The 14016-nt window shown below is 43.1% G+C and overlaps 1 protein-coding gene across 1 annotated transcript; it reads left to right on the plus strand.

Moving 5' to 3' along the window:
• Positions 1-5143: 5143 nt before the first annotated feature.
• On the plus strand, positions 5144-9159 carry LOC310790323 (uncharacterized protein). Its single transcript, XM_083651996.1, has 3 exons — positions 5144-5774; positions 6638-6710; positions 6871-9159. Exons 2-3 carry the CDS (start codon positions 6693-6695, stop codon positions 8077-8079), a joined length of 1227 nt encoding a protein of 408 aa, XP_083508122.1. The 5' UTR covers positions 5144-5774; positions 6638-6692; the 3' UTR covers positions 8080-9159.
• Positions 9160-14016: the final 4857 nt, after the last annotated feature.

The following is a 14016-nucleotide window of genomic DNA, read 5'->3' on the forward strand; positions in this document are numbered from 1 at the left end:
TCTGTTATGGGCCCTGTAGCAGTCTATTATGGGCCCTGTAGCAGCCTATTATGGGCCCTGTAGCAGTCTGTTATGGGCCCTGGAGCAGTCTGTTATGGGCCCTGGAGCAGTCTATTATGGGCCCTGGAGCAGTCTATTATGGGCCCTGGAGCAGTCTATTATGGGCCCTGTAGCAGTCTGTTATGGGCCCTGGAGCAGTCTGTTATGGGCCCTGGAGCAGTCTATTATGGGCCCTGGAGCAGGCTATTATGGGCCCTGGAGCAGTCTATTATGGGCCCTGGAGCAGTCTATTATGGGCCCTGGAGCAGTCTATTATGGGCCCTGTAGCAGTCTATTATGGGCCCTGGAGCAGTCTATTATGGGCCCTGTAGCAGTCTGTTATGGGCCCTGGAGCAGTCTGTTATGGGCCCTGGAGCAGTCAGTTATGGGCCCTGGAGCAGTCTATTATGGGCCCTGGAGCAGTCTATTATGGGCCCTGGAGCAGTCAGTTATGGGCCCTGGAGCAGTCTATTATGGGCCCTGGAGCAGTCAGTTATGGGCCCTGTAGCAATCTGTTATGGGCCCTGTAGCAGTCTGTTATGGGCCCTGGAGCAGTCTATTATGGGCCCTGGAGCAGTCAGTTATGGGCCCTGTAGCAATCTGTTATGGGCCCTGTACCAGACTGTTATGGGCCCTGTAACAGACTGTTATGGGCCCTGTAGCAGTCTGTTATGGGCCCTGTAGCAGACTGTTATGGGCCCTGTAGCAGTCTGTTATGGGCCCTGTAGCAGACTGTTATGGGCCCTGTAGCAGTGTGTTATGGGCCCTGTAGCAGTCTGTTATGGGCCCTGTAGCAGACTGTTATGGGCCCTGTAGCAGTGTGTTATGGGCCCTGTAGCAGTGTGTTATGGGCCCTGTAGCACTGTTATGGGCCCTGTAGCAGTGTGTTATGGGCCCTGTAGCAGTGTGTTATGGGCCCTGTAGCAGTGTGTTATGGGCCCTGTAGTGTAGTCAACAGTAACACTCACCATTTTCAGCGTATAGCAAGTTGCTACTTGCTACTAGCAACGAGCTAGAGTTGTTATTGTTGCTTCATAGCGACGGATGGATTTGAGAGCGACACACATGGAGCGGAAATAAATCCATTAATGGGCAGAGCCGGTCGGTTGGAGCCAATAGCAGAGCTTGCAGGGAGCGGAAAGGGATTTTCTTCCGCTGCCGACCGCGCCTCTTGACTTCCTGTTGCACCACATTGAAACGGGACTCACTGCCCCCAAAGGTTAGAGATTTTTTTTTTGTTTGTTTAACCGATGGGTTCCCACTTCCCACATTGCGTTTCAGGTAACTATGATGGCGTCTCCTCTCACTCTGAGATGTCGTGTTGCGCAATTCTTGTGGTGGAACAGGAAACGTCTTGCAGTCAACTGTTTCTCTCTGGATGTCAATATGTCATAAGCAGGTTTGTACAAAGCACTTGTTATTGTGAGTAAGGGTGAAAGTCTAACTTAAACAGAACCTTGGGTCAAGACATATTAAGCATGTATGAACAGTAGATATATATAAATGATCAAATTATTAAAAACATAAAAAGCAGTTTTTTCTCCAACACCCGTGCAGAGAAATTATTTGTCATAGTCCCATAATAATCGAGAGACACACACACACACACACGTGCACGTGAGAACACACACACACACACATGCACGCACATACACACAGACAAACACCCTCACCTGCAGGTTCATTTCCCGGCAGTGGTACTTCTGGCTTGGTCAGACCTTCCTACAGACACAATTGGACGTGTCTGCGATGTGGGTGGGAAGTTGATGGGGTATGATGGCCCATTCCTTTATCACTAACAAACTGGGATGTAGCGGTTGAATGACGTCACATCCATTTTGTTAGCGTTCCATTTGCAGAAAACTGGGAGCTGGGAAGTTCACTGTTGAATTGTCTCACATCCGTTTAAACGAGTCAGCTCTTCGTCAGATCCGGTCAGATCCAGTCGCTAGCCAGGCTAGCCATTGTTAGCAATAATAGTTGATAACAAGGCATTTTGCGGTATTTTACACATACAAACACTGCAGCCTCATGTCCACACAGATAGAAGTTAGTTAGGCAGTGCTGTGTGTAGCCACAGCTGATTTAATGAGACACAAACAAGCAACGACCAGGACAGCAGAGTGAATTGGAGTACAAGTACAAGAACCTATTCCTTTTCTGGCATGCATACTTACATTTTGTGAGTGCTGTGCACCCCCCGGCACACACACACGCTGCCTCTGGAGGTCTTTTCTCAGTTTTGTCAGACATGGATTTGCATCACACTGGATCACTTATGATCTGCATAACACTGGATCACAAATGTAGCAGCTTGACTCTGATCTGGTGAACACTGGATCACATATCTATTCTGCATATCTGGATCACTGTATCAGTCTACAGCTGTGCGTGTGTGTGTGTGTGTGTGTGTGTGTGTGTGTGTGTGTGTGTGTGTGTGTGTGTGTGTGTGTGTGTGTGAGTGTGTGTTTGTGTATAATGATGACCCTACTTCATGTGTATTTTAAATGTGTTATTTGGTTTTGATATATCCTGTTAACATGGAAGTGCTTTTATTTTGAAAAAATAAACTGTAGACGTAGAAATTGACGCAACTTGACGGAACACGGAAGTAAAAACTCTGAAGGAAATTGGCAGCATCACACAGCACAGTTACAGAGCACGGCCTAGGTCTAACTGGAGAGAGAAAAGGTTTAGAGGGCAACAAGGTAACTGTTTTATTTGTGTTTAATAACTTTTGAGTTTGTGTATTTTCTAGTGCTATCAGCAGGGGGTGGTTTTAGGATCAGACCTTTAGGGGGGCTCAGCCCCCAATTCAAATGTGGCTGACCTCGGACTCTAGGGGGTTCCAGCCAGGGGCATTTTTTAAGTAAAATGGATCAATCTGGTGCACTTTGAGAGCAAAATGAAGAGGCTAGATCTATGAAGAACTACACGCATCACATTAATATCCTCTTTACTGTTCTGTTTCTTTACAATGATAATGAATGGAAATAATTGTCTCCCTATATATATTCTGCATACAGGTCACTAGAATACTGCTTGCTTAAATACAATGTACAGGGTACAACATATATACCAAAATTACTTCCAGGGCAGAACTCAAGTACAGAGTAACATTTCATTTTAGGCATAAACAAAAGTAAAATAATAAAAATAACAAAAGGGGAATTTCCTAATTTTGATTGGAATGATGTTCAGGCAAGACAATACCTGTATAAGCCCTAAAGCAGCAGTTTGCAGTCAACTGGTTGAAATTAATATGTGGCAGTCAAAATCTATTTGTGGCAGTCAAAATCTAACTGCCATAGATTGAGGATTTGTTCCAATGCTTCAATTCACTGTCCATAAATGTTCTGTAAATATACTATAAAGCACAATTCAGAATAAGAAACACTGTGACTACTTTAACTAAAATAATAAAGTGCATAAGTTATAATCTCCCTAAAACACCACCTGAAGACATCATGACCTTGGGGGGGAAAACCTGATGCTGTATCAATAACTTTTGAGAATTGGAGATTTGTGCGATTCTGACAATGTTGACGACCGGATGTGTGGGGGAAAATTGATTGATTGATTGATTGATTGGTGATCATTATTGACTGTGCTCAGTGTGGATGAACGTCTCTCTATTTATAAATCCTCTTCTGGTGGTAGTATTTGTCTGAAGAGCAGGCAGCTGTGACAGGTTTTCAACAGGAAACCTTGTCTAAACCACAAACGGCCGTTTTGCAGACTTTTCAAACTGCACGTACAGTCGACGAACACAGGAAGCTTTGATCTCAAAGAGAGCTGACTGTCAAACTGCATGTTCCTCATGTATAAATGGGTCACGTGAGCAGCTTGAGAAGTCAGAAGGGGAGGGGTCAGACTGTTCACTTCATAAACGATGGAGCACTTTCTCTCTGGGCTTTGCTTTCATTTTGACAGTAGATGTACTGTAGCAACTCCTCTGTACAGATGAATTGTTCTATTCAATAAATCCTCCTGTATTTCTTCCACAATTGACAAGCACTATTCTCCGAAAATGGCTCAGAAGAGAATATGTATCTTCAATGTACCTGGACATCCCATACATTTTTATGTATCTACTTTCTGGGTCTAGACCAGAGAGTTTAACAAGGCTGTGATTATCCTAGAGCTCACAATAGGTCATTTTATACAATATAAGGTCATGTAAAAAAAAAAGTATCATCACATTCTGAAGGCCATATTTCATCCCACATTAATGCGATTTGGCTCTTTGGATTCACCAGAGTCTCAGCTTTGTAGCCATGCCCAATTTCTACAATTCCATGACTGTTTTGGTACCACAGCATGCAGAAATGGGGAAACAAAAAAGGCAAGAATAACATATTTTCACTGCATGCAGGACACTGACTTTAGGACCCTGGAGCTCATATAGCCTATGTAGCTGACTGTCAGACATGGCTAAAACTCGTGGTTCTAATTAGCCCAATTTCATTCAGATATCTTGATGTGAGAGGTCAAGGGAGCCAATTGAGTAGTCATGCGCATTTACATTTGTCAAAAACTTTGCCAACTTTGGAGCTATGTTACACCCGCTTCCCAGCGAGCTAGCATAACATGGCTGGTACAGATTAGTCTGGATGTCTAGTCATTTTTAGGGGTGCTCAGATGAAATTTAGAGGGGCTCAAGCCCGCCTAAAAAGGGTCTAAAACCACCTATGGCTATCAGAGCGTAAATGTATTGATTTGCCTTCTGTCTGTTTAATTTTCTGATGGGTTCTGAATGGAAACCCAATGCTGTTCTTTTCCACAGACCAACACCCAATGAATCACAGATGACAGAGACTCCGGAGTTTCAATCTTTTACTTGCAGCAGCGCAGCAAGGAGACAGTGCCTGAGCGTGCACCTCTGCAACGGCTCCAGTCACTTCTGCTTTCTTGCTCAAAGCACCAAGCTTTTATTGAGAGACTTCAGTGGTTACATACAACATGCGGAAACTGGTTTTTCCAGTCCTTTGCTTATAGGAATGACATAGCCTTTTCACACATCAGTTGACAGTTAGAACGTTTATACCCTGTGGGTGTTTGAGCTGTCAAACTGCCACTTGAAAGCTGACAGTTTGAGGTCCTCGTTTGCACAGAGAGACGCTCATAAATAACCTTGTGGCCTGAGGCCGTCTGACAACTTGTTGAACTCATCAGCACAGCACAGTGTGTATAAGGCACAGGTCACATTGCAGTATGAGCGCATAAGCAGTACATTAACAGATATGAAAATACTTCTTTTACTCTAACATTTTCTTTAGCTCTTACTTGGTTGATGAATGGATCAAAGGAAAACCACAGTAAACATCATAAAACCACCAGTCCAGGCTTTTACTCTTTATTCGATGGGAGCTACAGTGAGTGTGTGGGTGGTACCAAATAGCCTCCCCAGTCCCCACCCACCGCCAACACCAACACCCCTCCCCCCGCAAGAAGTACTAGGTCAACACACACACACACACACACACACAAGTTAGTCCATTCCCCACACAGGTGTTTGACTTTTCTGCAGAGAAACTTTGGACTTTTACACTCTTATTAACGTTTGAGGAGAACTTCCAGACCCGACGAGGGATTTCACAGTGTGTGTCTTTTTGGATCAAAGAAATGAGCCGACTGAAGGGGGAGAATCCTGATTTTTGAAATGTGAGAGAAGTAGATAGGCTCTCTGGTTTGGACCATTGACTGAGGCGTTGAAGCGGACTCTCATCTAAAAGGTTAAGAAGTAAATTTTGAAGTTGGACTATTTGGAAAACCTGCATGTCACTTTGCTGCATTATACACTGCTGAAGGATTCTATGGGATTTCCAAACAGACATTTCCTACTGTAAAGTACAACTTGTGATGCAGTGGTGACCAGTGGTGTAGTGCAGGGTATACGCAGGTATACGGAGTATACCCACTTATTTTTCAGTCGGCATTGAGTAATGATGCGTAAGTAACTTCATTTACATGTAGCACCTTTCAAGAGCAATCGTCACAATGCTTTACAGAGGAAAAACTACTGTATGCATACAAACAAAACAATAAAAACAGATGTAAAATAAAACTATTACACAAACCAAGCTTGATTGAGGGAGAAGAAATTGACAGGTTGTTGCCAGGTTTCAGTGAGCAGGAGATAGTCGATTGAGTTGATTGAATTGTCCAGGATCAGTTCATGCAGGATGGGGGCTTAATTGTTTCGTTATCAGGTGTTGAGGAGGGCAAAGTCCCATAGCAGCGGCGGTAGACAGGTGGGTTAACGTGAGATGGATGTAAGTTAGCATTAGCCCCCCCCTTCCCCTGCGGTGAAGGGTGGGGCCATAAAAAGGTGCCTAACTTCCAAACGGAATCAAGTAACTCCACAAAACTTTGTAGAAAGTCTCCTCCACCAAGAAATCCAGGGACCTCTAGTTTTTTTTAAATCAGATGCTGCCTGTTGGACAGTTTTTCAATTCTATTATTTCTTCAGTAGGTTTTAGTCTTCTGCTATTGTTGTTGTTGTTGTTGTTGTTGTTGTTGTTGGTGGTGTTATTGTTGTTGTTGTGGGTGTTGTGTTCACCCTTTCTTACCGTCTGTCTCTGTTTGATGATGTCAGAGTTGTTTGGTGGGAAGAGAGACACCTGGCAGAGGAGGAGAGGAACGTTGTCAAGATGAATTCTTCAGAAGTGGTGAGAAAAAATATATCACTGATGTTGCAACACACACACCTACACACACACACACACCTACACACACACACGCGCACACACACACACACACACACACACACACACACACACACACACACACAGTCTCTGTCCTGATTTTTTCCTTTATATCCTTTTATAGAAACAGAGAGACACCAGCGGACCCAGATGTCATCGCTGTGATCAGTGTGACAAAACATTCACAAGACTTCACCTGTTAAAGCAACATCAGAAAGTTCACTCAGGGGAGAAGCCTTACTCCTGTCAGGAGTGTGGGCACTCTTTCAGGCAGTTACGTAGCCTAAAAAGTCACCAACGCATTCACACTGGAGCTAAACCCTACACCTGTGACCAATGTGGGAGCAGGTTCAGTTGGTTAGGTAACCTAAAAAGTCACCAACGCATTCACACTGGAGCTAAACCCTACACCTGTGACCACTGTGGGAGCAGGTTCAGTTGGTTAGGTAGCCTAAAAAATCACCAACGCATTCACACTGGAGCTAAACCCTACAGCTGTGACCAATGTGGGAGCAGGTTCAGTCGGTTAGATAGCCTAAAAAGTCACCAACGCATTCACACTGGAGCTAAAGCCTACAGCTGTGACCAATGTGGGAGCAGGTTCAGTCAGTTAGGTAGCCTAAAAAGACACCAACACATTCACACAGGAGTTAAACCCTACAGCTGTGACCAATGTGGGAGCAGGTTCAGTGAGTTAGGTCAACTAAAAATACACCAAGGCATTCACACTGGAGTTAAACCCTACAGCTGTGACCAATGTGGGAGCAGGTTCAGTCGGTTAGGTCACCTAAAAAGACACCAATACATTCACACTGGAGCTAAACCCTACAGCTGTGACCAATGTGGGAGCAGGTTCAGTCTGTTAGGTGACCTAAAAATACACCAACGCATTCACACTGGAGCTAAACCCTACAGCTGTGACCAATGTGGGAGCAGGTTCAGTCAGTTAGGTAGCCTAAAAAGACACCAACACATTCACACAGGAGTTAAACCCTACAGCTGTGACCAATGTGGGAGCAGGTTCAGTGAGTTAGGTCAACTGAAAATACACCAAGGCATTCACACTGGAGTTAAACCCTACAGCTGTGACCAATGTGGGAGCAGGTTCAGTCAGTTAGGTCACCTAAAAAGACACCAATACATTCACACTGGAGCTAAACCCTACAGCTGTGACCAATGTGGGAGCAGGTTCAGTCTGTTAGGTGACCTAAAAATACACCAACGCATTCACACTGGAGCTAAAGCCTACAGCTGTGACCAATGTGGGAGCAGGTTCAGTCAGTTAGGTAACCTAAAAAGACACCAACACATTCACACAGGAGTTAAACCCTAAAGCTGTGACCAATGTGGGAGCAGGTTCAGTCAGTTAGGTCACCTAAAAAGACACCAATACATTCACACTGGAGCTAAACCCTACAGCTGTGACCAATGTGGGAGCAGGTTCAGTCTGTTAGGTGACCTAAAAATACACCAACGCATTCACACTGGAGCTAAACCCTTCTACTGTGTCGGCTGTAAGAAAATGTTCAGACATGCATCTACTGTGAAGAAGCACCGCTGCATCTAACCTGCTGAAGAGCAGCTCCTCCACTGTCTGGAGCGGGAACCAGCCTCTCTCTGTCCAATAGGACTGAACTGAGAATGATACGGACAAAAAAATCTAATTGTGATTATTTGTTAGACTTTTTGTTCTTGGAATAAATCTTTTAGAAGCTTAAATTTGTTTAAAGAAAAGTTGTTTTGTTGCCAATGTGCAGGATTCACTGAGTTAAATGTTTGTTCTGTTGCAGTTTGGATCAAACTCTCTGAAGAAATGTATTGCTGCCTCTGATTTGGAAATTGTAGAAGTTCATGTTGCAATTTCATTTTATTTTCTAATAATTGTTTGTTCTGTTCATCTCTACTGTCCAACCAAACATAAGGAGATGAAAGTTCATTCAAGTCTGACTGTGCAGAATTATGTTTATTTCTCAGCCATCTTGGCATTGGATTGCTAGAATGTAAACAATGTAGAAATGCATTGCAAAGGTAATAATATAGTTTGGATGGAGAGCTTGTGAAACTGTGATGGTCCAAGTGTCTCATTTGTGATTAAACTGGACTGTACATAGCCAAGAAAGATAGGTGATATGAGTTACAGCATAGATAGACCAAAGGTTTTCAACGTGGGAGGTGGACCTCGACCAGGGGGGCTCCAAATAGTTTCAGGGGAGGCTCAGTGAATGAAGTGACAACATATTACATTAGTCATTACATTAGTTATCAAAAGGAGATCACATAGAATAGCCTACTGTAAATGTGTGTGATTTGCTGTAAATGTGTGTGATTTGCTGTAAATGTGTGTGATTTGCTGTAAATGTCTGTGATTTGGGTAAAGAGGGTTTTTCCCACCTTCCCAGAGTCAGAAACAAATAAATGCCTTCAGACAGACATTTTTTATAATCTCAAGGTAACGTCTCTCAATTGTTGAAATTGTGTGTGTGTGTGTGTCACAGTCTCAGACTTTATTTTCACCTGATAATTTTCACAAAAATCACCCCAATAAACATGTTTTTTAATGCGCACTCCAAGCAGTATATCAAACAGGTGTTGTTATTCATTTTAAGAATGGCATTTAACTGTTTCTGCAAATGAACTCTTCATTATTTATTTATTTGTTTATCTTTGATGTAGGCTGACTAACAGCAGCGCAACATTGAGAGAGAGATAGAGGTATACCCTTCCTGTGCAAGCTCTCTCTCTCTCTCTCACACACACACACACACACACACACACACACACAAATAGCCACATGCACTCACATATTTTCCTTTGCATCTGTCCCTGTAGCAGTGTGTTATGGGCCCTGTAGCAGTGTGTTATGGGCCCTGTAGCAGTGTGTTATGGGTCCTGTAGCAGTGTGTTATGGGTCCTGTAGCAGACTGTTATGGGCCCTGTAGCAGTGTGTTATGGGCCCTGTAGCAGTGTGTTATGGGTGCATTTGAATTGCCTCCCACTCACCTGGGTATAGCACCCTGGAGGGAATAATTGTTAACGTGTGCCATACTTTTTTCCTTCTTTTTAGCCATAACAAAAACAATTTTTTATTGAAGCTCCATGTAAAGTATTCCTATTCTCCCTCCAATATGAAAACTATCTGGTCAAGGGACTTCTGAGGAAGATTAAAAGCGTGTTACAGTGTTGAACATCAATGAACCATCTGACAGCTTCATCGCTGAGAATGCAAATCAAATCCTCCCCCAAAGACTTCAATGTCAAACTAACACACTCAATCTCAACACTTTATTTATTGCACAATAGTGTTCAGTGTTAGGTTCACTTTACCTTTGGGCAAGGAACTACAGTATGTGTACAGTGTGTAAAAAGTATTTTGATCTGCTCTTATGGTGATGCATGGTGCAGATCAGCACCAACAGCCTCAATCATGATGTAATTTGTTTACTCTACAAGGTTTAAAAATGTAGTTGACGATGATATTAAAAAAATGCTACATGTAACACCTTTAATTTATTTCTGCTCCACAAGGAGTTCATTTGGTTTCAACATTCTGGTGCAGTAAATCTGATTGGATTTGGAGCGGCACAGCAGGGTGTCTAAGACTGAGCCGAGCGGGATCAACAAAAATGACTGAGGATGTAAGGAGTCTCGCTTAGTTACACAAAAATGGTCAGAGGAATTTCAGTAGCGTGTGTGTGTGTGTGTGTGTGTGTGTGTGTGTGTGTGTGTGTGAGTGTGTGCGTGTGTGTGTGTGTGTGTGTGTGTGTGTGTGTGTGAAAGTTATTGAGAATTTGTCAGTCAAGTGACACACATTACAGTAAAAGGTCAGTCATAGATGTGTGTTGAGCATGTTTGTGTATATCAGGGTAGGAAATCATTATTATTATTATCAGTTTGCCCTTTTGACATAGGCCTACGCTGGATTCCTACCCTGCAGCTCGCTGAGCTGAGCTGAGCTGCAGCCTCGCCCGCCCTGCAGCCCGCCCGCTGTGCGGGCTTACTTATCCAGTCCACAATATAGACTCTGACAGCTTTTGTAGGCTCTGTGCAGGCTGGGGGGGAGGCGGGAGGGTCAGCGACTGTTTCTATTTCATTTCGATCTGTTTCTCCTCCTGACTCAGTAGGTGGTTTGTGTAGCAGCCTATTACTAAAAATCGCTCCACGACCACATTAGCTAGTGAACTAGCTTAGCTTAGTGCTGCCTGTCACTGAGGTAAATAACACTAGTAGGAGGAGGAGGGGGCTGGGGTTTGGGCAGGTATGGATGCCTTTCGAGTCATGCATTGCAAATACAGAGTAACATTAAAATACACAAAGTTAACTCTTTATTTTATGGGGGCATTTAAAAGCCCCCGCCATCCCAATTCAAAGGGAAATAAAAATTTGTTGCGCTGAGCTCCTGCTAATTTCCTACACTGCACTGTGTGTGTGTGTGTGTGTGTGCGTGTGTGTGTGTGTGTGTGTGTGCGTGTGTGTGTGTGTGTGTGTGTGTGTGTGTGTGTGTGCGAGTGTGTGTGTGTGTGTGTGTGTGTGTGTGTGTGTGTGCGTTTGCGCGTGTGTGCGTGCATGTGTGTGTGTTCCTGTTCGTGCACGTGCATGTGTGTGCGTGTGTGTGTGTGAAGTCAATAAAAGATGTTATTTTGAATTTCTCAGCTAAACGAAGCAGAGCATGCAGCTGAGGGCAGAATCCCAGAGGGGAGACAGAGGAAAACAGAGTCCACATGAGCTCTGTAGGCGTATGGCTCCAAATGATGAGATATTGGTTTAGACACAGCGTGGTTGCGTCAAGCTATCATTCATGCATTTTGTGATGTGACGTGATCAGTGAGTTGCTTCATCAGATTGCCAGGTAGACTGTGAACGGCAGCCTGCAGCAGCGATAGACGAACCACCAGGGTTGCTACGTCTCAGACTAGCTTGGATGGATGTTTATAGATGGTGTATTGATTTGAAAGACACTATACCTCCTCATGGTATACAAGAGCAACTCAGAATTGCCACTCCCAACAGGCCTCTCAGCTGCTAGCCGAGCGAGTCGTAGGCTATATGTTAGGTTCATTTGAGGCCCACTGTAGCAGTAACTGATGCAGATGATAGTAGCGCAAACGCAAACTTCCTTGGGGATTGTTGCCGTGGAGCGTGTGTCCTGATTTAGATCATTAACACAGTTCTAAGGAGCAGCGCCACCTGGCTGTAGCTTCTATACTGCGTTTTTTCCTGAGTTTTTCTTTACTTGAATTTAAAGCTACTCCAAGACAGATGTCATCCGTTCAGCCAAGAAGATCATTGGCTACAACCTTCCGTCTCTCCAGGACCAAGAAGCGAGCAGGAAAGATCATCGCCGACCCATGTGATGTAGTTTTATGTATACTGTATTCTACACATCTGTAATGGTACTGTAATAGGTAATTCTGATGTATCCAATATCTTGAAAGGTACAGTATGTATGTATGTATGTAATATCCAGAATTGTACCGTTTGTACAGAATGTAAATTTTTTGTACAGAATGTACAGAACGTAAATTTTGTATGTGATATCTTGAAACTAGGTATGCAAGTTGTTTGACCCCAGGAAGAATAGGTGCAGCTCTGCTGTAGCTAATGGGGATCTTAAATAAAGACAAAGACAAAGACCCCTCCCATCCTGGTCACCAGCTTTTCCAAAGACTTCCACTCGGCAAAAAGGTTCCGGTCTATCAGGACCAGAACCTCACGCGGTAACACTTTACAATAATGTACACAAATAATGTAGTAGTTACTAGTAAACTAATCATGAACTAATAGTTAGTTAATGAGTAGTTAATGAATCATTTGTCATTAGTCAATCACTAGTTAATCATAGTTAATGAGTAGGTAGTCATTAGTTAATGATTAGTATCTAAGTTCTTCAGTAGAGTAGTTAATCATTACTTAATGATTACTAAATGTCAGCTCGTGAATATAGTAGTTAACCATTAGTTACTGATTAGTCGGTCAGTTCCATGAGTAGAGTAGTTAATCATTCGTTAATGATTAATAAATGTCAGTTCGTGAATATATTAGTTAATCATTAGTTAAGGTCACATTGTGAGTATAGTAGTTAATCATTAAACTCAATTAAGAGACAGACAGACAGACAGACAGACAGACAGACAGACAGACAGACAGACGTTACTTTTTATGTAAGATTACTTAATTGAACAGCCAATCAGAAACAATTCTCCAACAACAGACACAGGTCTGTGGGTTTGTCTGTATGGTCAGTGCAGTCAGTGCAGTGTGTCCTTGTAGACCAGGGGTCAAAACCTGCTGTGCATGGGAACCGTCCTTTGCAGTATAGTTTATTGAAGAACATTTATTTTAAAACTTTAATATCTTTGATTAATTAGAAGTGTAATAAAAACACTGGTTGTTGCTGTATGCCTATTGCCACTTTTATTTAAATACAAATATTTTTGCTACCCAAAGATATGTGGACATCCTGGACTTGACCTCACAAACCTTACCTCAGTAGGCAACCAGTGGTGGGGGTAACGCGTTACTGTAATCACATTACTTTTGTAGGTAACGAGTAGTGTAAGGCAACACTGTCCCTAAGTTCAGTAATCGCTTTGGATAAAAAGACGTCGGTGGTTCGATTCCCGGCTCCTCCAGTCTGCATGTCAAAGTGTCCTTGGGCAAGACACTGAACCCCAAATTGCTCCCGTTGGTGTGCCAGCACCCTGCGTGGTAACCTGCCGCCATCGGTGTGTGAATGGGTGAATGTACCTACTGACTGTAAAGCGCTTTGGATAAAAGCGCTATATAAATGCAGGCCATTTACCATTTACATAACTTTGGAGATAACTAACATCATGCATATAGAACAAGAAATCATTTTAACCTCCAAAACACATTGACAAACAAACAATTGACAAACATTGACAAAAAAATCGACAAACAAAACACACTACCCTTGGGCATGCTGGGAACTCCATCCACTTTCCTCTTCCACAGGTTAAATTTCCCAGAAAGCTTTGCATAAGTTTTTACACTCTGTTTTACAATTAAATCAGGCTAAAAAGTGTTAGATAGAAATAGTTTTAACACAACATGCAATTCTGGAATATTTGAATATTGGACAAAATAAAAATTAATTAAATGTAAACCATAAGAGAAACTCACATACAGCGATGGGGTAAATACCCCTCGCAAATACAACGTGGTATAGTGAAGTGGGCGCAGTGCGGTATGCTCCGTAATAATTGGATTGCAATCTGCCAAAATGCCAAAAAACACCCGCCTCTCGCCATCT

The sequence above is a fragment of the Poromitra crassiceps genome (assembly GCF_964638095.1).
Source record: "Poromitra crassiceps genome assembly, chromosome: 15".
NCBI lineage: Eukaryota > Metazoa > Chordata > Actinopteri > Beryciformes > Melamphaidae > Poromitra > Poromitra crassiceps.